The following is a 23,878-nucleotide window of genomic DNA, read 5'->3' on the forward strand; positions in this document are numbered from 1 at the left end:
TCTCACGCATAAATTACTAAAGAAACGTAGGGATATTTTGATTCATTTAAAGGAAATATTATTTTGAATTAGTGGCGACACTTGTATGTGACTATCTCAAAAACGATTTAATATTTAAATCGCCACTGTCAAATACGCTAAAACTTGATGCTGAGAAGTAATGCAGTCTTTTGGCGATGATACGCTGCTGGCTTGTATAAGTATTGAAAAGAAGCATGGAATCTTACAAGAACAAAACGGAGATAAAGTACTGCAGGAAGAAAACGATAGTGATTTAGGTAAATATTTTAAACAGAGCTTATTGCTTTCGGAGTTTGTGAACAAGGACGATGATGTCGATAAGTCAAAAGTGTCACGTCCCGCGCACAGTACAAAAAGAAGAGCGGAGGAAAATAAATCAGATTTTGCAAAATATTGCGAGGACATACATTCGAAACCCGATGACGGAAAACATTTTCCTTCAACATCAAGTATTTCAAAAGGGAATAGGATTTTGTCGTCTCGAAAAAGTCAGAATTCTTGTAAAACAAGCAATAAGAATGTTGAAGTGAACTATTTGAAAGAAAAGCATCTTGATATAATTAATAATGTCAAGAACTGCGATAAATCTAGTGATCAGAATCTTTATAAAGATAAGTCTAATGATTTCTTGCAAGTTGCAAGAAATGATAACAGTATTGGAATATCATTGTCAAGTAATAGTACAAATGATAAAGAAAACTCAGATGTTATTTTGTCTCGACCTCTTTGTACTCAAGATCGTTGTAAACTGGCATCATGGAACTTGCCACCAAATATTCTTCAGGTATTATTTTATGATACTTTAATTAATAAATATGTATATTTGCAATATAAAATATATATTGGAAAATATGCATTTTTATATTAAAATTTTTTTTAACTTGACAGTTGTTATCATTTTTCAGAAATACCTTGCTCATGGAGTAGACTGTATGTTTCCATGGCAAATGGAGTGCTTGTCAATTCATCCAGTGATGCAAGAAAGAAAGAATCTTGTATATTCCGCACCTACATCTGCAGGAAAAACTCTTGTTGCTGAAATTTTGCTGATTAAGACTGTAATAGAAAGGAAGAAGAAAGTGATTTTTATTTTACCATTTGTTTCAGTTGTTAGAGAAAAGATGTATTACTTCCAGGTAAAACATGTTGCACTTAAATTGTTATATATTATACTTTAAGACACAAAATATTTCTTATAGTAGTTGATAAATTTGACATGCAGGATTTATTGTCTGACATTGGAATAAGAGTGGAGGGATTTATGGGAGGAATGGCACCATCTGGAGGATTTGCTGCTACACATGTTGCAATAGCCACTATAGAGAAGGCAAATTCTTTGGTGAATCGTTTAATGGAGGAGAATGACTTGAGTAGCTTAGGAGCTGTGATAATAGATGAATTGCATCTACTTGGTGATCCCAATCGTGGTTACCTTTTGGAATTGCTTTTAACAAAATTAAAATACATGACTATTCGGTAAGTTTAATATACATAGGTATATGTATACATATGCCTATTTGATTTGGTAAATTTGCTAACATAATTGCAATATACAAAATAATTAAATCTCTTTTGTAATTTCACGTTTTAGTAATGATGACATCAATATACAGCTGATAGGCATGTCAGCCACATTGCCAAACTTAACTTTGTTAGCCAAATGGCTAAATGCAGAATTATATAAAACTGAATTTCGTCCTATTCCTCTGAATGAATGCTGTAAGGTAAGAGAAGTATACATAAATATGTGAAGATTATTTGCTTAAAAACATCTTGAGATTTTAGATATTTTTTAAATTATATTTTTAAGATAATTTTTACTTCTAGATAGGAGCAAATATATATGACAACAAATTGAATCTTGTCAGAACATTAGCAGAATTAGCAGAATTAGGAACAGATGTAGATAATATTCTACAGCTTTGCATCGAGACGATAAGCTCTGGTCATAGCGTCTTGATTTTCTGTCCTACAAAGAAATGGTGTGAAAAATTAGCAGAGCAAATTGCTACAACTTTCTTCAAGTTAGGTCCGTTTCAACTATTTTTCAATCAAACTTATATAAATGTAGGATTACCCTTTTTATCAATGCTTTTTCTATATTTTGATTTTATTCTTTTATTTTTTTCTGCAACCCTTGTGATTGTAACAATATATCAATTTTCGAGTAGGTTCTGAAAATACAACGCTAGGAGAAATGTTGAAGAAAGAAATCAGCTCTACATTAATCCATGAAACTTTAGAACAATTAAAACGGAGTCCAAGTGGTCTGGACAATATTTTAAAGAACACGATTTCATTTGGCATTGCGTTTCATCATGCTGGACTTACTATGGATGAGCGTGATATCATAGAAGGAGCTTTCAGGTAATGATTATTTCTTTTTATTTATCTAACGTAGATCTTCTGTCGTATTTCAAATTTGGCATTATTATTCCAGAACAGGGTCCTTGAGAGTCCTTATTGCTACGTCAACATTAAGCAGCGGAGTGAACTTACCTGCGCGAAGAGTAATCATAAGATCCCCTTTATTTGGTCGCAGTTTGTTAAATACTTTAGCTTACAAACAGATGATAGGACGTGCAGGCCGCATGGGGAAAGATACTGCAGGTAAAAGAAATTGTCTTCTATACGTGTATATTAGATTTTAAAAATTTGGAAGTTGTTGAAAGATATGAAAAAGAAAAAAATGCATTACATTCTGTTCTTATATAAAATTGTCTCCAAGCTAGATTATCAAAATTAGACTGTTATTATCCCTTAAAAATATAAATAACGATAATTTCAATTTTTCAGGAGAAAGCATATTAATATGCAAGCCAAACGAACGTAATTCAGCTGCATCATTGCTCTCCGCAACTCTGGATCCAATTGAATCTTGTCTCAATGATTCCACTCTGTTAATAAGAGCACTCTTAGAAGCAGTAGCTAGTGAAGTTTTGTATACAGTGGAAGATCTAGAACTGTATATTAGTTGTACTTTGTTAAGCTTGAGCGATGAGTCTGATGTACGGATTTTTTCTAACGAGGCGATGAAATTCCTGTTGGACAATGAATTTTTATTGTAAATACACAATTTAGCTATTACAATTTTCTTCGCGATATTGAATGCCATTTAACAATTGTCTTGGGATTAAGATCAATTTATATAATCTTGCCATTTGCAGATTACAAACTACAGAACGAGAATCTAGATGGATAGCAACGGCCCTTGGGAAAGCATGCTTGGCAGCGTCTGTGCCTCCTAGAGAAGGATTATTTCTGTTTGAAGAACTGCAGAAAGCAAGACGATGTTTTGTTTTGGACACGGAATTGCATGTGATATATTTGGTGACCCCACTGTCTTCCGGATGTCAGATTGGAAATGTCGATTGGATGACGTTTCACGAATTATGGAATACCATGTCGGAAAGCGAGCGCAGAGTTGGGAAACTTGTTGGAGTGGAAGAACGTTTTCTGATGTCGGCTATCAGAGGAATTGTTAAACCTGGAAAATTGGTAATTGCTGTTTGTTAGAGATATTTGCGAAATCTCTTTGTCGAATCAGTGTTCACGCTGGTTCAAAGCATTTCTAATGCGAAAATGCTTTGTATCGCAGTTGAACATACATAGACGATTCTATAGTGCATTAGCGCTGCATGATTTGGTTAAAGAGGTCCCACTTAATGCAGTCTGCAAGAAGTACGGATGTTGTCGCGGAGTATTGCAATCTTTACAACAGTCTGCTGCTACATATGCGGGTAAATTTATAAGATTAATAAAATTAACAATGATAATTTTATTATCGGGGCGACTTTTCATAATAACAATGAATTTCATTTTAGGTATGGTCACACAATTTTGCAAACAGCTAGGGTGGGATTGCATGGAATTATTGGTCAGTCAATTTCAAACAAGATTGCAATTTGGCGTCTGCAGAGAGCTGCTAGATTTGCTGCGTCTACCGATGTTAAATGGGTTGCGAGCAAGAAGTTTGTATAAGCAAGGAATAACATGCGTAGCAGACTTGGCTGTTGCTAATGAACTTAATGTCGAACGTGCGCTCTATAATGCTCTGCCTTTTGAAAGGTACGAATTGTTATTTCTATATAAATTATCTTTCATATATAAGACCTATTTATACGCTATATTTGATTGTAAACGATGCTGTTTTGCTCATCTCACACGAAGATATATAATGTTGAACTAAAAAGTACATATAGTTGTATTTAACATTATATTTAAATATTTATATATGTGTTAGTGAGAAAGAATACGAAGGAGAATATGCACTTGAAGCCGAAAAAAGAAATAAAATAAGGACGGTGTTTGTAACTGGAAGAGATGGCCTCACGCCCCAACAAGCTGCGATTTTATTGGTTCAAGAAGCACGGATGTTAGTTCAGGTTCGTAATTCTCACATTTTATAAGTATCCTTAGTTATTCATTTAAGTAAAATAATGATTACACTTGCAGAAAGAATTAGGACTCGAGCAATTGCAATGGGAGCAAAACGAGCAGTCTTTGCAAGTAAATACACATATTGGAGAAAATATTGAAAATGCGCCCAATACGAAAGTACAAATTCGAACGGAATTGGATATAAAAAATTCAAAATCTCCAAAAATAGAAATATTCATAGAAAACTCAGTACACGAAAAACCTGCCAGTAACGAAAATAAAAAAAATGACAATCCGAGATCTGATACGTGTAAAGAAACCAAGGTTTCCAATAAGAAGAACACGATTGAATCAAACAATCGGGATTTAGATAAAGTTAATTTATCTAAAATTGCAGATGATGATAAAAATTCATCTTTCTTGCTAGATTTAAGTTCTTCTGATATAATAGCGAACGATGAACAATTATATACTCCTAATAAAAAGAAAAACTTGTTTGAAACTGATAGTAAGATAAAGAGAAGTAGCAAATGTTTAAAGAAACTCAGTCTGGAAGTTAATGATGTACCTCCCAAAAAATTAAAGATTTCCAGCCCAAATGAGATAAAAAATAACGATGAGAGTTTAATAGATAAAAACGTAAGCTTATCTATTATAAATATAGATATTAAATCGTCATATTCAATAAGTCCCAATCTGTTTGACGACAGTTTGAATCTTGACTCCCAAATGTGCGACATTCTCGAACAAAATGTTATGGATATCGCGCATTTATCGGGCTTAGAAGATTCTAAGACGTTCGCAAACGAATTGAACACAGCAAATGCGATACAGGTAAACAATGATAAAGATGTACAGAAAAAATGTACAAATCCGAATAGTGATAATGCGCAAATCTGCAAAGAAAATAAGGTGAACAGTGTAGATGCAGCAAATTTACAATCGAAACACAGCGTATTGTCATGGGGCGACGATTCGTGGAATTATTCCGAAGTGTTGCTAAAGCAAATAGCTCAAGATAACGATCAAAATATCAGGAAGGAAGTATGTAAACCGGAAGTTAAAGATGTTGTAAATATAAATGCGCCCACTACGCCAAAAAAAGCGAAAACTTGTGCGCAAAGCGATAATGAAAGGGTGTATAAAACGGATGTTAAAAAATCGACTGCCGCAGTTAATAAGAAGACACTACGGAAATTTAATTTACTGAAAACAGCGGATGTGGAATCTCCCGTGGCAAACGTAATCGTGTTCAGTAACGAACGAAGAATATCAGTGGATTCAAATAAAACCGATTCGGAAGATATCATCGTTAGTTCACAGCACACTGTGGAATCCCCGTTTAGCAATAACAAAAGTCGGACAAGGACGCAGTTGGAGAAAATACGTAAAATGCGTTCTCAAAAACTCACCGAAGATTTCACAACGGAAGTAAATAATTATTTAAACTCTCCTAGTGCGGAAATGCCGAGTGACTTAATGAAAGATAAAACTAAGCAGAAAGTGAAGCCAAAGTTAAAGAATATTTTAACACGAAATCTGTTATTCGCTGCAAATCACAGTGCAGACAGTATTGCGTATGATTCTAAAGACGAGGTAACGATTGATTCGAAAAAATCGATCTCTAGGACGAAACAACGTGAAACAGAGTCGAATATCTGTAGCAAAAGCACGAAATCGAAAATAGAAATCACGCTGCAACCAGATAGCAAAAAAGATTTGAGTGAAACGACAGATTGGAATACGTTGAACATCGTGAAAGTTGCGAACAACAGAGCAACTTTTAATCTGTTCAAACGCGAAGTATTAAAAAAGAGATATATTGCATTGGCCTTGCATTGCGATGTATATGTGAATAGTACGAATAAAATAGGCTCGAAGATTTGTGCTTCCGACACGGGAAAACGAAAGTCCAGACGGTCGGGAAGCTATGCGCACGGAAATAAAGAAATTCGCGGTGTTGCGATATCCTGGGAAAGCAATATTGCGTATTATATCTCATTTAGCAATTCACAAGGTAACAGAAACGTTAAAACTTTTTTATTCATATTTTTTTCTAATCGCAAAGCATTACTTTTTCAGCGTCTTTTTATATTTTAATACAAACAAAGTATTATAATTGCTCCAGAATCAAAGGTTTCTGGGAAAGAACAAATAGCTCTGTTGAAAGAGTTGTTTTCCGATACATCTTTGTACATGAAATGCTTCGCGATAAAGGATATTTATAAACTCTTGTATCAATGCTGTGGAATCTCCGCCAAATGCAGATTTCTTGATCCAATAATCGCACATTGGTTGTATACCAACGATTCCGAAAGAAATTTTAATGAAATGGTAAGCTTTAGCAATATTTTATTGTGTGCAAAATAGTTCAAGAAATATTGAATTTAATAATGTAAATGTGTTCTCGACCCAATATTAATTAATCGTTTTCAACAAAAAGCTTCGTTTTTAATATTGATTATTTCGATTTATAAGTTTACATTAAAATAAATTTTAATTCCAAATTTCTTGACTTGTAATTAAAAAATATTAATCATACATAAATTGCGCTAACGTATTCGTAAAATTTTTGAATAGGTGACACAATACTTTCCCCAAGGAAATTTCATAATGAAACGTACAAATTCTTATTATAATGCGGGACCCGGGATGGATGTGCAAAGTTCTTTACCAGGCGAGTTCAGATCAGCGGCAGAAGCTGTGCTTACATGGCACATGATGGATAATGTTATGAGTAAATTAGAAGAACTTAATCCCGTTCTACTTCATACATTTAGAGGTAATAGAGATTCTATAATAGATGAACATCTTCTCCTCTCGCAGTGCACTCACCGATATTTGTGTTTACTTTCAGAAGTAGAAATGAGAATCGTAACAATTTTAGCTTGTATGGAATTATCAGGCATTGCTGTGAGTTTAAAGTCGTTACAAGAGCTATCATCAGTTATCTCAAACGAAATGCAGTCTTTGGAAACAAAAGCTTACGATTCGGCAGGTAGGAAATTTAATTTCTCATCGTCCAAGGAAGTTGGCCAGGTTCGTATAATTGAACTTAAATTGCGCTGCGTATCTTTTTCATAATATTTAAATTGTTGTATATGTTACAGGTGTTAGGGTTGTATAAAGACAAGAAAGTCAGCACAAGTAAAGCCGTTTTGGAAAAATGTGATCATCCGATATCGAACCTCGTAATTTTATGGCGGAAATTAAGTGCGACAAAAACCAAGGTATAATACTTTGTTCTATTTATGCATAATTTGAGAGAATATTTTTATTAGTATATAATTTATATATATTTGCAATAATATTCTGTATTTATAAAGTTTCTATACAATTACATTTTTTTTTATTTTCAGAAAAAGGTTTAATTTGTGCGAAGATGTAATAGAAAAAATCTAGATAATGTTCTTTTTATGACTAAAATTATATTTTATCTAAACATGGTTTTGCCTACAGATCGTCTATCCTTTATTAAAACTGGCTCAAGGAGACTCTCGTATTCATGGTAATTGTATCACTTGTACAGTGACAGGAAGAGTCTCGATGTACGAACCAAATTTGCAAAATGTACCAAAGGATTTTAGTTGCGCAGATAATAATTTCGTCGTAAGTGTAAGAATGGCGTTTGTGCCGTCTTTGGGTAATATAATGCTGTCCGCTGACTATTGCCAACTCGAATTGCGCCTCTTGACTCACTTTTCTCAAGATTCTGTACTATGCGAAATTATGAGGCAACAAGGTGACATCTTTAAAAGTATCGCTGCAAAATGGAATAATGTAACAGAAGAAAAGGTAATTTTTATAATGATATTAAAATATGATGAGAACATTCGTACACATTATTCTTATTTATATGTTATTTAAATGTTTAGGTAACCAATGAAATGCGTCAACGTACCAAGCAATTATGTTACGGCATGATTTATGGCATGGGAGTGAAGTCACTAGCTGAAAATCTGTGTGTAAGCGAATCCGAAGCTCAAGGCTTCTTAGAATGTTTTATGAACGCGTATCCTGGCATATATAAATGGCTAAACGATGTGCTCGAAGAAGCGCATCGTGATGGATATGTGACGACCTTACTCGGAAGACGCAGAGAGCTTCCGGATTTAAACAGTACAAAATCATCTACCAGAGGTAAATTAATTGTAATATCAAGTATTACAAATGATTTACAAGTGATTTAAAAAATTATGTATCTGTTCGATTTCAGCGCAAGCTGAACGACAAGCTGTAAACACAAAAGTACAAGGCTCCGCAGCAGATATCGTCAAGAAAGCCATGATAAGTATAGAAGACAGAATAAGGTGTAGCTTCTCAGATTCAGCAATGATATTTCCAGAGGTGAATACCACGCGCAAACTGCGAAGCAATTTGCAACAAAGAGGGGGTTATCTAGTTTTACAATTACATGATGAATTATTATATGAAGTAAGTATTACATATCAGAGCCTTTGTCTATCAGTTCGAATCTATTGAAGTTTCAGTTGTTTCAGTTTCCGAATCGTATATATTGTGAGAAATATAATTTTATTATTTTATATATGCTAAATTTATCTGAAATATAATATTAAAATATTACAGATAAATTTTTTAATCCTTTAATATTATTTCAGATAAATTTAGCAGATCTGAAAGAAGTTGCTGCAATAATCAAAGAATCAATGGAAAATGTATGCCAGCTTACCGTGCCATTGCCTGTAAAACTCAGGGTTGGGCCTGCCTGGGGCGATTTAACTGATTATCAATTTTAGCAAAACTATAATCGTAACATTATCATGTCTTTTTAAAATCAATATTTCTATTTTTATACATTTTTAATAATTGAAGTATTTATCGTGTTGAACTATTTATGGATCATGTTAACTTTAAGTAGATATTTTATACATTTATCATTTATATATTTATCTTTTATATTTATGAGAATTGTAAATATTCTAGATTGTTTATTTCAAGTCATATTAGTTATATATTGTTTTTTCATACAATGAATATTTAAAATCGATAGAAAATTATAAATAGTAAATAATTGATCATTATGAAATTGCATATGAAATGTAATTCGGTAATCTTTGATGAAGCACTAATTATCATTCTTAAAGATCGATATTTGAATCACATTATTTTTATATAATCATATTGAAACTTTTAGGATTTGTGTTAATATTTAAAATTAAAAGTGTTTTATTTCTTTATCTTTCATATTTATAAAAATTACAAATGTTTCTAATTATTTATTTTATTGTCTACTATTTACATATATTATGCATATAAGAAATAAAGATTAATATATATGTAATAGAAATCGTAAATAGTTTATATAATGAATTTCCATAGTTTTTGATAAATTTTTATATTTACACTGCAGAGATCAAACTATAATAAATTTTGAATAAAAAAATGTTTATAATATACTTCTTCATATTTTTTTTATTAAACTTCTCTTTTTGAAAATAGTTTTCGAAGATTATACAGTATAAAAAGAAGACTTAAATTACCAGAAAAGAAAACTAAAATTACAAGAAAACGCTTTTAAAAGAATGTACATTCCAATATTAAACTTGATTTATCAAATGTATAGTATCTATAGTGTACTAAACTTTATATCGCTTTATAATAATAAGACGATTATCATTAATGCGACATGATGCAATAACATGATTTTTATTTTATGAGATAATATAAAGTGAAATGTGAATTATTTGTATGAAGATAATGCCAATTGCTTACAAACAATAAATATACTTTTCATGATATAATAATGTTTATTACAACGACTGCCTATCTAGTTAACTATATCTGTACTATATCACATCGCAAGGCGGCGCTAAAGATTGATGCAATTTTGTTACCGCTGTTTGCACTATCTGCTGGAAAGTCTCGTCCTCTTTGCTGGTCACCTCCAAATTCAATAGGTCTATGTGGGCCTTTTTGCCATCAACCGTAACGTAGAGTTTCTCACCCTTGAATATCTTGGGCACGGAATCTTCACCAAACATCTCCTGCAGCATTTCTATAAGACACTCCTTAAAGTGCATCCTGTCCATTTTGGTGGGCGCAGGTAACATTTTCGGCGACTGGTCCATTATCTCGGCCTGCAGTATCGCCGTGAGAACGGAATCGGCATACATATCGTTCACCGGCGTCGCTATCCATTCCATCGTAACGATTTTGCCGTCGATCGTAACGTCGACGTTCTTGAACACCCTCAGCTTCTTGTCGTCTATAACTTCCAGGCTGCCAGCTATTTGTGTTAGCAGATGCTTCAGTACGGGCAACGACGCGGAGAAGTACACGCTCTGCCGCTGTATTACCTGACTCATACTCATGTCCGTGTACTTGGACAGATCGCAGGGAGCCAGCATGTGATAATTGAAGTTCCTCTTCACCAGCACGCCGGACAGTTTTTGCTCTGGTTTAGGAGTCTCCATCGCCAATGTGCCCATCACCTTGGCGGTTTTCTCGCCTCTGAAGTAGAGCTCCACTGCAACTGTATTTCGCGGATTGTGTATTTCCATAGTGGTGCTGGGATCATCCTCATATTCCCGTTGCAACGCCGCTTTCAACCGACCCATCTCGTTCTGCTCGCCATGCACTAGCACCACGTGCGGTGGCTTCAAAGTGCGTATAAATTCCGACGTTTGCTGATAATCTGTGTGAGCTGAGAAAGATATGTAATCGACAGACATCTTTAATGGTAATTTTTGTCCGGACATGGTTGTGATTTCCTCTGGTTCCGACAGAATAGTTTTGGCCAGTGTACCCTCCACACAATAACCAGCAATTATAACCCCATTTTTAGCGTCTGTGCACCAAGACTCAAATAATTCTCTTGATAAACCGCTTTGCATCATACCAGGCGAGGCCATCACCACGCATGGTCCGATATCCTCGAAATGATCTATTCCTTTCAAATTGGATATGTGCTTGAACACAAAGGGATTGTTAATGGCTATTTGGCGTCTGATTTTGTCGTTCATGGCATTTACATATGTTTGATAAACAGCCATACATTTCTTTGCTAAAGAGGAAGCATAATAGATTGGTATTTCGTGCAATTCTGAATGCTGACTCCAATATTCATCTAAAATGAGAAGAAGCTCCTGTGCTCTTCCCAAGGCAAACACAGGTATCAAACATCTGCCACCTCTGTTTACAATCTCATGCACAAGATTTGTAAATCTGCCCTCTCGGTCTTCCCTCTTCTCATGGATGTGGGTGCCATAAGTAGACTCTGTAATTAAAACGTCAGGGTGAATATTTGGAATTTCAGCTGCCATCAAGTGTCTGTCTTCCTGTCGACTAAAGTCTCCGGTGTACAGGATCTTTACACCAGCAATTTCTATCATGAACATAGCGGCGCCCAATACATGGCCTGCATTGTAAGCCCAGAATTTGATACCAAACACATCTTTTTCTTCGTGGAAGTTTATTGTCTCTATCTTGTCCATACTGGTCTCCAGGTCAGATTCTGTATACAGCATCTGTTCAGTAGCTATGTTGCTGACTTTAATGTAATCTGATAGTAGCCAGCGATAAATGGCTTTGGTGGCATGTGTCATGAAGCAACGACCCTTGAAGCTTGTCTTTAGCAAAAACCAGGGCAATGCTCCACAATGATCCAGATGAAAATGAGAAATTAATAGTAAATCGATTTCATCAGCCTCAACCAAGTCAACGAACGGGAGAGCGTCCATTCCCGACAAACCAGGATGTATGCCACAATCTAGCATAATCTTTTTTCCCTTAAATTCTAACATAATGCATGATCTGCCGACTTCTTGACCCGCGCCGAGCGGTCGAATCGATAGCAAATCGCTTTCCTCCGCCGGCACTTGCGCGTCGTTTTTTCTTTTCGTCGACATCTTGTCAAAATAGTTGATTATTTTTTCTAAATTATCCTTACTATCACAAAACTTTGTCAAAATAATGTATTAAACGGCAAGCATTTTTTAAGGTTATGTGTTACCACGCACTCGTCACATAAGGAATATATTAAGGAGAATTTACACTATGCTATGTTACTGGATAACGGATGTTACATGTATAGACAGCAAAAAAATGTATACTTTTCTTGATGAGTTTTGGAACTAAAATCGCATTTTAGTGCGTTTCATTAAAAAAATGTAATTTGCTTGGAAAAGGATTATACAAATATATTGAATGTATTAATTGTGGCCAAAGAATAAAAAATATAATATTTTTTATAATATTTCTAATAATGTTTAAAGAATCTTTATTTGATTTAAATAAATATAACTACTTGAATTTCAAAAGCTTTGGCGCGATGGATTAATGATAATTAATATAAATTCGATCTATCAACATTTTTCTCAAGATTTTTTCCTAAAGACATATTAAGAATATATTTTTCAGAATTTTTTCATTTATTTATCCTCCAAAACATAGATAGCAAAAATTTGTAACAGAAATTTATTCTACTTTAAATTTTTAATAATTCTATATTTAAAATTAAAAAATTGTTAAAAATAAATTCCGCAGTTTTACAATTAATTTTTTTTCTTATTTTTAGTAAAAATAATTTAATCACATGCAATTTTATAAATATAAACAAGCAATACAAAATTAATTTTTGCAATATTTTATAAGTCATAGCAGAAGCTGGAAAGACATTGCAAAAATCCATTTAAAAAAAATCTATTTAAAGTTTTTATTTTATTTTTACTTAGCTTTTCCCACACACAAAGTTTGCTATGTTGTAAAATAAAGCTTTAAGTGTATTTTCTGAAAATAAGATATTTGTTTATATGTCTTTCCCAAATGACAATCCCAATTTGTTCAAATACGGGGTATCGGATATATGAACAAAAATGAAAAAAATGAACTTATTTAAAAACGTACCTCAATACATAAATTTTATTAAGGTATACATATGTTGGTTTATTGATTTTTTTTCTTTTAATGATAATATTATCCTATCTTTATCTGCTTATAACGTAAATTGATACTCAATCGCCAAATCAATTCATTTTGGCCCTATTATAAAATAGAACTGATGTACATATTTACATTATTTACAGCATTCGTTATGAATACGTATATGAATCATTTAACTAAACAATTGCACATGGGACGTCGATGTTGGTTACAAGTGGGCTTCTCAAGCTACCTGGAAATTCCATCATATATCAAATAGTCTTAAAACGAGCAAATTTATTGGAGTGACAAAGGAGATTGAGTTTGCAATCGTAGTAATACATTCATTTTATGAGTGCAAACGATTTATACACGAATTAAGCTTAATTAATTTGACGAATAAATAATAAAAATCATTTAACCCTTTGTGCTTGATTATCTGCAATAAGAATAAAATGTGCAAAGATTGTAATATTACAAAAGATATACTAGAATACACAGGGTGCTGCAAACTGTGTATATGAATATTTTAGGGATAGATTATTATTTCTGAATATGACATCGATTTTTTCCTCCAGTGAATATTTATAATTTCTCCTACTTTAATACAAGATGTTTTAACAATTGTGTAAATGTGTAGATTAGAAAAAATAATCTTTTTTAATCGGTATTCTTAAAGTCTACTCCAAATTAAACAAATAAAATTAATTATCTGCACCTATAAAACTTTGATATTTACAAATTTTTTAATTTTTTTTAGTAGATATAAATATCAATTTTAATTTGACGGTTTTTTAAGGAACTTCAATATTAATTTCTTGAAAAAAATTAAAATATTCACGCTCACTGAAACACCCTGTATATCCTGTATAATATTACACATTATTATAAAAAATTTTTTTTTAAATTTTAGATATTCTGACTTTCTCCCATTTTTTTATTCCTATCAAGTATAGATTTAAGCTGCAAAACGTCCATTCACAAATTACAAATTTTCCCATATAAAGTTATATATAATATTTTGTCCTATCTTAATCGCAATGCGCAATTCCGTTATGAATGAAATCTTGTGATAAAAACTGAATTCGTTTATTAACAATCACACTTTTACTTCCATTTTCATACTGCTCAAATACATTATACATTCTACATCTACTTTAATAATTCGTATATTCATATTACACAGACATCCTTTCCTTATTTTATCATTTTCACATTCAACTTTACTTGTTTTCAACGTGTGATTGTTTTTATCAATGCACAGTCTATATTTTTTTTCTAGAACTAACTAGATATCTTTTGTCAAAATTTATTATGTTTTACGATTTTTTTTTATTATTTTATTCGATTACTTTTCCTATATTAATTGTCAACAAGTTGATAATCTTTGCTGAGCATTGAATTTTATGAGTTCAATAGACTTCAGGAATAACAAAAAGTAAAAATATTTGCACATTTTCGCTACACGAAATATCTGAACAATGACAAAAACACTTCGAGTACAAAGGGTTATTATCCTCTTAAAAGAGATTCCATTATAATACATGTAATATGCTAACTTTTGCACACTGTACCATATTAACATCTTTCAATTTGAGTTATATTAAAACATTCACGAGTAATCCTTACAACTGTACTTCTTATGCTTACTAATCATTCCTTATTGGTCGTCTCTCCCAAAATTAATAATTGGAACTCGTTTTAGTATATTTGATAAACAATTAATATGTACACTAGGCATCATTACTTACACTTTCCATTTAGAATTTTTGTTTTGAATTTAGCTTTGAATTTTTTAATTAACTTTTTAACTAGCCAACAAGATTTTTAGATAGCTCTGGATTTTTTAAATAACAGTCACGATGCGTAAATATTCTTTACATTCAATCCGAAAATGCCTCACTGAAAGTGTAAGGCATTAACAACGCCTAGTATATGATAACATTATTTCACAGACAGCTTTATATCCTCTGTTCAATATTGCTCTCTTACATGATGCTCTCAAACGAAAAGAAATACCTCAATTTTAAATTTAATTCGTTATTTCTGTTTCAAAGACCAAATTATTCTCCATTTTTGTGAATAATATACACAAGTACGCATTTTTGTTTAACTTAACATGTATATCATGTATATTACAAGACATTAGTTTAATTTTGCATTAAACACCAAGATATTGTTATTTTATAATCAAGTTTTAATCTCCGAATTCAAGATAGCTTTTTATTTTGAAAGTATGAATAATGATATTTCACTGAATTTACATTTTCTAACTATTTTGATTTATATTGGAGAGCAATATATGATGAACCAACATCGATCAGTCTTGGAATTATAGTAATCAATAAAATACGGCCTTATATACATTGCAAAATATATAAATATAGAAGAATAACAACTAAGATCCGTAATTATTATATGATAGTTGATATTCGTAATATTAATTCATAGGCCCTTGCGTGTAGAAAATTGAACGCAATTCGATACGAGCCATCTTACACTTACATTGGGCAAATGATGTGCAAAAACTTGCAACACGCACATCTCTCACGTAAAATAGACATTGTAAAAAAATTCTTTACAACCATTGACACGTGAAAGTGCTGCATACCTTTGTAAGTATTAATTGGATTAATTATCTTTATATAATAATTAATTACTACTAGTTGGCAAACATGTTCCTTCATTGCGTAGCCTTCCCATCGCAGGAACTACTCGAGAATCTTTGTGACATATATTATAATAATTAATCTTCATTAAAAATTTGTCATTAGCTTAGATAATTGAAGTCTCAAGTCACTGGACCTACGTAGTATGCAAATGTTCAAAATATAGCATGTAACATAATAAAATCCCAACCCCACAATCAAACTTGCTTGATTACATATGATACAAATATATATATATATAGAGTATATGTATATATATATATATATATATAAATGTATAAAGAACAATTTATATTGAAGTCTTAGATACCTTCGTGAGTTTATGTTTTGCAAAAAAAGAAGAATAAAAGAAAAATAAGAAACAGATTTAAATAAATATAAAATTTTTGAAATTTTTAAACAAATTTTTATAAATGTAGAAATCTTTTCAATAATTTTTTATTCTCATTTCTATATATTTTTTTAAATTGTCAAATAGAAAGACTTATTATGATATATGCGATAAAATGTTTGTAATAAAAAAATCTAAGAATCTAAGAATGAAAGAGTTTCGTGTCGAAATAAACTATAAATCACATTTTAATGTACGTTAAGTATCATACATTTATAACGTATGTTAATAAATTTGTTGGAAATAAAAATACTTTGCACTAATTAATAGAAACCTAATAATGTAACAGAAATTTAATAGTAATTTGATAAAAAAAAAAAAGACTTTAGATAAATTAGTTGTCTAAAGCATAAACAAATAATAAAATTAATAATAACACCCGGTTTATTCTACGTATGGCAATGCTTAAAGTGCTATCGTAAGACACTTTCGGATACATAAAAAATTTATATACTTTTAGTGTAATATAATAATAATAAATATTGTAATATTATAATATATAAATTTTGTAAATTTATATATTATAATATATAAATACAATATTATATTAAAAATGCGGCATATATCAACGCATGCTTATACGAAATCGAATAAAAATATTAATAGTAGACCCAGCACTTCAGACTTAGCACTTGGATACCATTATATACTCATAATCTCTTCATTGTCATTAGCTCTGTGCCTGTTCGTTATATATTTTTCCATGTATCATAAAAACGTGCACTCCTATCGAGTACAATAAAACAGCCAGTTGCACTGCCGTACATCAACCAGCGTTAAAAAATTCTTAACTAAACTTCCGACGTAGTCCCGCCAGCAATTGTAGCTATAATTTAGGAAAAAATAGCAAATCGCTAATAAGTTAGCAGGACTGTCTCGTGTAATTCAAGTGGAACCAAGTTAGCGTTTGAAACCGAGATTGATATCGCGTTGCAATTTCGATGAGTTCAGTTTCTAACATGAAGATGCGATAGGAGAAAGTGTCCACAGCATTAAAAACCGAGCTTGTCGTCATCTTACACCGATCTCAATCCCCGTTAAAGCGTAAAAATATAGTTCAAGTCCCTGAACATTCGCTAAATTCTTGCTGTAAGTACAGCTCGGATAATCATCCGACTAGTCTCCATTGCGACAATGAAAAGGGTCAAACGAACGATGATCTAGTAGTTCCTTATTTAGTTCTCGGTATTTACAGGCTCGCGCGCATGATGAATTCGCACGTGCTTGTTGTGATTCGACTTGGTGCCGCTGGACTTGCCGCAAATGTGACACGTATATGGTCGCGCACCCGAGTGCACTCGTAGATGCTCCTTGAGATAGTACGAGCGATGGAAGGTCTTGTTGCACACGTCGCACGAATACGCCTTGTTCTCTTCATGCTCCTTCACGTGCCGCAGGCAGTTGTACTTCCGGATAAACTGCGCGCCGCAGTAGTTACACGTGTACGGTCTGACGTTCCGATGGGAATTCATGTGAGCAGTATAGTCGCTGTGACGGTAGAACGCCGCGCTGCACTGAGTACATTTGAACGGCTTGGTACTGCGTGCCGCGTGCGTCCACTTGTGCAATTGCAGATTCCACTTGGTGCTAAACGCCTTGGAGCAGACCTGGCATTCGTACGGTCGTTCGCCGTTGTGCACTCTCATATGCACCGCCAATGACGAACGTAAGTAGATGCATTTGCAGATGGGACACTCAACGTTCTCGTTCTCGCGCTGAGCGTCAGGAACAAATCTGCGATTGTGGGCGCGACGCATGTGACGCGTCAGGCTGGCCATGTGGATGAAACGCTCGTTGCAGTACGTGCACGCTTTGGGCTTATCGTCGTGAGTCTCCTTGTGCCAGGCAAGCTTCTTCTTCGTGTGGAACACCTCGCCGCAGTGGCATATGTAGTCTTTGAGCTTCTTTCTGATGTTGAGGTGATGTCTATTCTTGTGCTGCGTGAGATTCGAGTATCTGCGGAAGGTCTCGTTGCACAGACTACACTTCACAGGCGCGTTGCCGGTATGCCCGTTGGTATGCTCGTCCAGTTTCTGCTTCGTGAGGAACGCTTTGTCGCACACGGTGCACGGAAACGGTTTGATGCCCAGATGCCGCTTCATGTGTAGCTTGAAGTTTTGCTTTCGGTAAAAATATTTGCCGCATTGTCCGCACTCCAATGGATGTATCTTTAAATGAGCGTTGAATAACAACACCGACGGAAACTCCTCGTTGCATATCTGACACTTGGTGCCCTCGCGTATGCGCTTATTCACCTCGGCGATGTGCATACGTCGGTGATGTATATGCAAGGATTTCTCGCTGCTGAATCGTTGATTGCATATGGTGCAAGTCACCTCGATATTCGACGGTAACGTCAGATTCTCGCCGATCTTCTGATCGGCCTCAGCCTTCGTCAGACCGTCCGCTCCAGGCTGCGATGGCGGTTGCAGCTGGTGTAGAAGCGGCTGCTGATGGTACATCTGTTGCACGTGAAGACCCGGCACGAATATATCGTCGAACACATTCGCGCGACTGTCCAACAGTTTGATGTCTTTCACTTCCGGCTGATCCAATTGATCTCTACTGCTGCTGGGCGCCTCCTTGTGCACAGTCGTGCTGTGAACTCTGCGTTCCTTTGGGCAATCGAACACTTCGTTACAATGGGAACACTTGAACGTCCGTTTGGTCGGTGTCTTCCGGTCTCGGTCCAAAAACAAACTCGAAGTAAAGTGCGTCGCTAACGATCTACTATCCAACAACGGCCCGCTGATCTCGTTGTCTGAACCTTCTGATTCCTCCCAGCTTTCACGTGCCAGTAGATCGTAAGAGGTCGACATACGTGAAGATTCTTGACCCATGTATAGCTACACAGTAGAAACATAATGTACAGAAATATATACCAAAAATATGAGCCTCCATTCTTGTGCATGCATATTATTCCATCTTTGAATATATGGATTGTAAGAAAAGAATTTATATTCATATTCTTAGATTTACATTACTGTTTAACTTGCGTAAGCTATTCTGGAAAGATTTGTCAGATTTTTATAAGATTAATTTACATACGCGCACGAAAGAGATGTCATAATAAAATAATTATGCAATGAATGTAACATTGCATAATTCGAATATGAGAATTTTAATAAAAATAATAATTTCATAATTATTTAAAAATGACGAAAAAACAAAATTATTTTAATAATTGAAATATATGCAAAATACAACTCAACGTTAAATTTTTAAATAAGTAAAGAAATAAATAACAAAATAAAATAAATTTTTATGTATTATCATATTTTTTAATCGCATGCACATTTGTATTATAAAAAATATAGAAAAATCTGCAGATAGTTATAAATCAAAATATTTATACAATAATATCTTTTTGAATATATAAATAAATTAGATTTAAAGATATAAAAAAAAAATAATCCGTAAATATCAAATCAATACATAACACGAAATGTATGAACAAAGAACGTGTGATACATGAAAAAATTTCTATCGTATATAAAAATATTAAAAGAAAAATAAAGCACACACCTGCCATGCAGATTGCTCCGTGCATCCATTGCTCTCCTGCTCTGATAATTCGCCTCTGGGTGGCATGGTCTCATCGGCGCGCATGTTAATACTCTTCACTTCCTCGTCGATACCTATTGCACCTTCGCTACTCGCCATAGACTGCTGGCTAGTCGCACTCACCGCTTTCTGGGACGAGTCACTTATAAATGTACTAGGAACTAATATTTGTAGTCCATCGAACTCAAAAACGTTTATCGGCCCGGCGTGAGCATCTTCATTTATGTTGAGCAATTCCGTCGATTGCTTCGATATTGACGACTTGGTAGAATGAAAACTTCTGGATTCCGTGCTGGTCGTAGGATTCGATTCGGACAGATTTAGGAGATTTTGCGTTTTAGTGGTCGTCGTCGTCGTCACGGAATATGACTCGTGCATCAAGACGGATGGCTGCGAGTGAATCGCGGGGAATGAACTAACGTGCTCAGTGATCACTGATTGATGATACATGTAACTACTACTCGATTCCTGAACTTTTTCGACATTCGCGCACACCGTTGGGCGCGCTTCCTGGTGCTGATGGTCAGTCTTGATTTTCTCGTCGACCTGAGAACAGTCAATCGGATCTTTCTCCACGTTATTATCTACATTATTATCTATACCGTTGCTGTCCTCGTCATGACTTACGCTATCACTGTCCATGTGACGAAACGAATGCACGGATGTCGGTGAACAGGGTTTGCTGAGGTCCTTCCTAACTCTTAATACAGAAATACCACTGATCGCGGATAACGGCGTGTGCGATCTGGCTTCTGAATTATCACCGCCGTATTTTGCGAAAGGTGTGTGCGGGCTAGGAATCTCCTCGATTTCCATGTCTGCCTCGTCGAGATTATCGTCAAGCTTGTCATCCTCGTCATCGTCTTCGTCCTCGTCATCGTCGTCATCGTCGTCCTGCAGGGTCGTCACGTCGTCGAAGTTGGCGCGATGATACCCGCTGAGATTTTCGCTCGATCCGAGCTCCGATCGCGTGCTGTAACGACGTCCTCCTGTCCTGGTAGCGCTCTTCTTTCTCGCGATGGGAGACGCGGGTGCTGAACAACTCTGCCTATATTTATACAACTGAAGATTCTTTTCTAATATTTTCAATTCGTCATCTAGTTTAGGGCGCTCTGTATTGCATGACAAATAATTACAAGTATTTTCTAATGTTCTCAGTTCATTAGCCACATAATCACTCGGGCACCACATATCATTTTCCTCCTGTATATCAGGCAAGATGTGATCTTTCTCGTTGGCGCCCGGAATTGTAACCACAGTATCGTGAATCACGCTCTCCTCCCTGTCTATCATGGATTTTTCCCTCGGGTCCATTAATTTCTCTTCTTGATTGTTCTGTACACTACTTTCTTTTTGAAGTGAGGCATTATTAAGCTCCGTCTCCATTATGGTTATCAAATTCTCCAACCTTTCCACCGAGTTGAGTTCTGGTTGAGCAGGCTCTTTCAGCGCGTCCACCGCCACTGGATCCCGCAACGATGCAACGCTATTGCTGACACTATTGTTGCGACTTGCGGGTCTTTCATCGCTCATATCCGCTTCAAACTCACAAGACTCAACGTTACTTGTTGCATTAGTTTTTCTACTGGATGCTCTCCCGTATCCTTCTTCCATTATTTGTTGTGTAAATTGTTGTATTTCCGGTTGCTCATATGTTACCGATTTATATTGTAAGTCCACATTTGAAATGTTATTCAATGGCTCCTCATCCTCTAGGTCTGGCAGCACACTCTCTACTTTATCATCATTAGTATTACCTATAGCACAAGTGATTGTGACGGGTCTAGGAACAGCATTGTATTCGTGCTGCACTGTACTTTCACTAGTAGGTGTACCTTGTATCTGTTGTCCTCTATGATCGATTGATAACGCATTGTCGTTGCTCTCTTCTCGCCTGACGGATGTATCCTCAATCTGTAGTAAAGGCGATGCTGGGAGATCTGGAATAACTTGTTCAGGATCAGGCTCATTCTCCGGCAAAATCTCAGGCAGAATCTGTTTCGGCTCAGGACTATTTACAGATACCGTCAGAGTGGTTGTTCTGACATTGTTTTCACCGGCCATAGTGACTACTGGTCGGATCCTGGTCCCGCCTGGGATAGCTGCAACTGGCGAGATCATTTGGACGGTGGGTATTTGCTGCTGTTGATACATACCGTATGGATTGTACAGCATCTGCATCATCTGATTGGCCTGCGGTGCCATCGCGTACTGTGGTATCATCATGGTCCCATTGTTCACAAACTGCTGATAGCTAAACGAGGTGAACTGCGGCGGCATCATGGTATTTATGGGTGGATACTCGAATATAGGTCCTATAGGATATGGGGAATGAGTGGTGATGTGTGCATTCTGTGATACTTGAGGCGTTGCCTGAGCCGTCTGTATAGAGGTAGGAGCCTGAGGTGTAGCGTGTGGTTGCAGCGAAGCTGATAATTGTGTTGTTGCTGGTACAATTTGTTGTTGTTGTTGCTGCTGCGTCTGTAATGAAGAGGCACTGGCTTTGATGAGGGCATCTATAACTTGTTCCTTGGGATGGGTATCCAAGTGCTTCTGCAGACTGATGCCCTCGCGTAGGTACAGGGTGCACACGGGACAGGCCACGGCCCCGACGGGTAACGCCGCACCGTTGAGCTCCATCGTTACCCACGACCCTTAATTAGTTGTTTTTACACGCGTCGCGTATAATTAAGCCTAGCGGAAAAAGCGTTCAACACGTCGACCAGCCGATATAACGAACGGATCTTTCATGCATAGACTTCTTGTCTAAACTTATCGCGATCGCCGCTCGTCGTCGTATCTTTTGCCGTGCGTGCGTCTCTACCCGTTCCGGCAGCGCTCCTCTCTACGTGATGAAACGGAATAATCGTCGCCGGGGTGGCAGTCTCGCGTCACATCTCGTCGCCTATCGGGCACGCGGTCACGCACGTATACGGCACAGCTGCACACTGCTGTGCCCCAAAAATATCGACGTCCATGGCTGTCCCCGTAACGCCTGACGGCCGTACGCGGTGCTGTGTGTGCTGTGTGATGTACTTGAGCAGCGGCGGCGGCACACAATAGCGCGGCGGCGGCACTGGCTCGTCGCCACCAGACAAATCGATATCCTGTTAAATCGCCAGCCAGCCGCCAGCCTCCCCAGCCTGCCTGCGCTTATTAAATTACACCTGCCTGCACGCGGCGCGGTCGACGCACGACGGACGACGCGTGTCGGGACGCGCAGCGCGATCGCTCCGAAGTACACACGACACTCGCGCACGCACACGGGCTGGTCTTTTTCCGCGGCGATTATCGCAACGGCATGTTCCTCGACGGCACAGTCGCAGCCCCAAAAACACAACAGAAAACAGCTACGGGCGATGATAATTCCGCCTGGGAATGAGAGCAACAAGAGCTACCGAAGGATACGGGCGAACATGTGGCGCCTCCTGCTGCTTCGCCACCCATGGTCCTCTACATTCGAACACGATTGCAAGACACCTGCCATTTATATGGTTATCTATAAAAAAATTATAACATTTTTTTCTTCTTGGTACAGTTCGAAATGCGCTAAAATCGCGCAAAGATTGACTTTGCCTTAGAATGCTTAGCATTCCTGTACAAAATAAAACGTTACAGTTTTTTTGCGGACAATTATATCGATACATAAGAGACATTTCTACACGTTGACCCTATGGATCCTTTACATTGCGTCTTTTTGTCCCTAGAAGTCTTTCTATTATTGAATGTCGCAAATATATTGCAACATTCATCCTCTTTTGCATTTCATATTTGAATATAAGGATTAAATTCATAAAAGATAGTTTCACAATAATGATACGTTCCAAATCTAAAAAACCAAGTTTACAGCTTTTTTGCAGGTAAATTATAGGTTACGTTTAACCATAAAAAAGGACGAAGAGTGGTAATAGATATTGAAGTTCTTTACTTGTCAATATTAAACGCCATCTATATATATATTTTATAGAACTTT

The 23,878-nt window shown here is 35.7% G+C and overlaps 3 protein-coding genes across 7 annotated transcripts; 1 reads left to right on the top strand and 2 right to left on the bottom strand.

Annotated features, from left to right (window-relative positions):
* The first annotated feature begins 94 nt into the window (after window positions 1-94).
* PolQ (DNA polymerase theta) lies at window positions 95-9,529 on the top strand. 3 transcript variants are annotated; one of them, XM_067359419.1, is made up of 21 exons: window positions 97-805; window positions 927-1,157; window positions 1,244-1,497; window positions 1,613-1,745; window positions 1,849-2,050; window positions 2,193-2,388; window positions 2,462-2,631; window positions 2,818-3,085; window positions 3,189-3,519; window positions 3,620-3,761; window positions 3,846-4,089; window positions 4,265-4,406; window positions 4,477-6,418; window positions 6,530-6,735; window positions 6,982-7,183; window positions 7,259-7,440; window positions 7,512-7,631; window positions 7,861-8,196; window positions 8,277-8,541; window positions 8,618-8,835; window positions 9,021-9,529. In XM_067359419.1, the coding sequence occupies exons 1-21, from the start codon at window positions 161-163 to the stop codon at window positions 9,156-9,158; spliced, it is 6,567 nt and encodes a 2,188-aa protein (XP_067215520.1). In that variant the 5' UTR covers window positions 97-160; the 3' UTR covers window positions 9,159-9,529. The 3 variants fall into 3 exon arrangements, with proteins under 3 accessions (XP_067215523.1, XP_067215522.1, XP_067215520.1); XM_067359422.1 differs by lacking the exons at window positions 8,277-8,541; window positions 8,618-8,835; window positions 9,021-9,529 and adding an exon at window positions 7,761-7,785 and having other exon boundaries at window positions 95-805; window positions 7,861-7,994; XM_067359421.1 differs by lacking the exons at window positions 8,277-8,541; window positions 8,618-8,835; window positions 9,021-9,529 and having other exon boundaries at window positions 95-805; window positions 7,761-8,004.
* Window positions 9,530-9,741: 212 nt separating this feature from the next.
* Cpsf73 (cleavage and polyadenylation specificity factor 73) lies at window positions 9,742-12,421 on the bottom strand. Its single transcript, XM_067359424.1, has one exon. It carries the CDS (start codon window positions 12,267-12,269, stop codon window positions 10,209-10,211), a length of 2,061 nt encoding a protein of 686 aa, XP_067215525.1. The 5' UTR covers window positions 12,270-12,421; the 3' UTR covers window positions 9,742-10,208.
* Window positions 12,422-13,250: 829 nt separating this feature from the next.
* Window positions 13,251-23,749, bottom strand: LOC105668415 (uncharacterized). Of its 3 annotated transcripts, none has more exons than XM_012360790.2 (3): window positions 21,741-23,749; window positions 19,867-21,662; window positions 13,251-19,187 (listed from the first exon to the last, which is right to left on the bottom strand). In XM_012360790.2, exons 1-3 carry the CDS (start codon window positions 22,543-22,545, stop codon window positions 17,517-17,519), a joined length of 4,272 nt encoding a protein of 1,423 aa, XP_012216213.1. In that variant the 5' UTR covers window positions 22,546-23,749; the 3' UTR covers window positions 13,251-17,516. The 3 variants fall into 3 exon arrangements, with proteins under 3 accessions (XP_012216213.1, XP_012216214.1, XP_067215524.1); XM_012360791.2 differs by having other exon boundaries at window positions 19,867-20,451; window positions 20,533-23,749; XM_067359423.1 differs by having other exon boundaries at window positions 19,867-23,748.
* Between the last annotated feature and the right edge of the window lie 129 nt (window positions 23,750-23,878).

Source organism: Linepithema humile, chromosome 7 (assembly GCF_040581485.1).
Source record: "Linepithema humile isolate Giens D197 chromosome 7, Lhum_UNIL_v1.0, whole genome shotgun sequence".
Lineage (NCBI taxonomy): Eukaryota > Metazoa > Arthropoda > Insecta > Hymenoptera > Formicidae > Linepithema > Linepithema humile.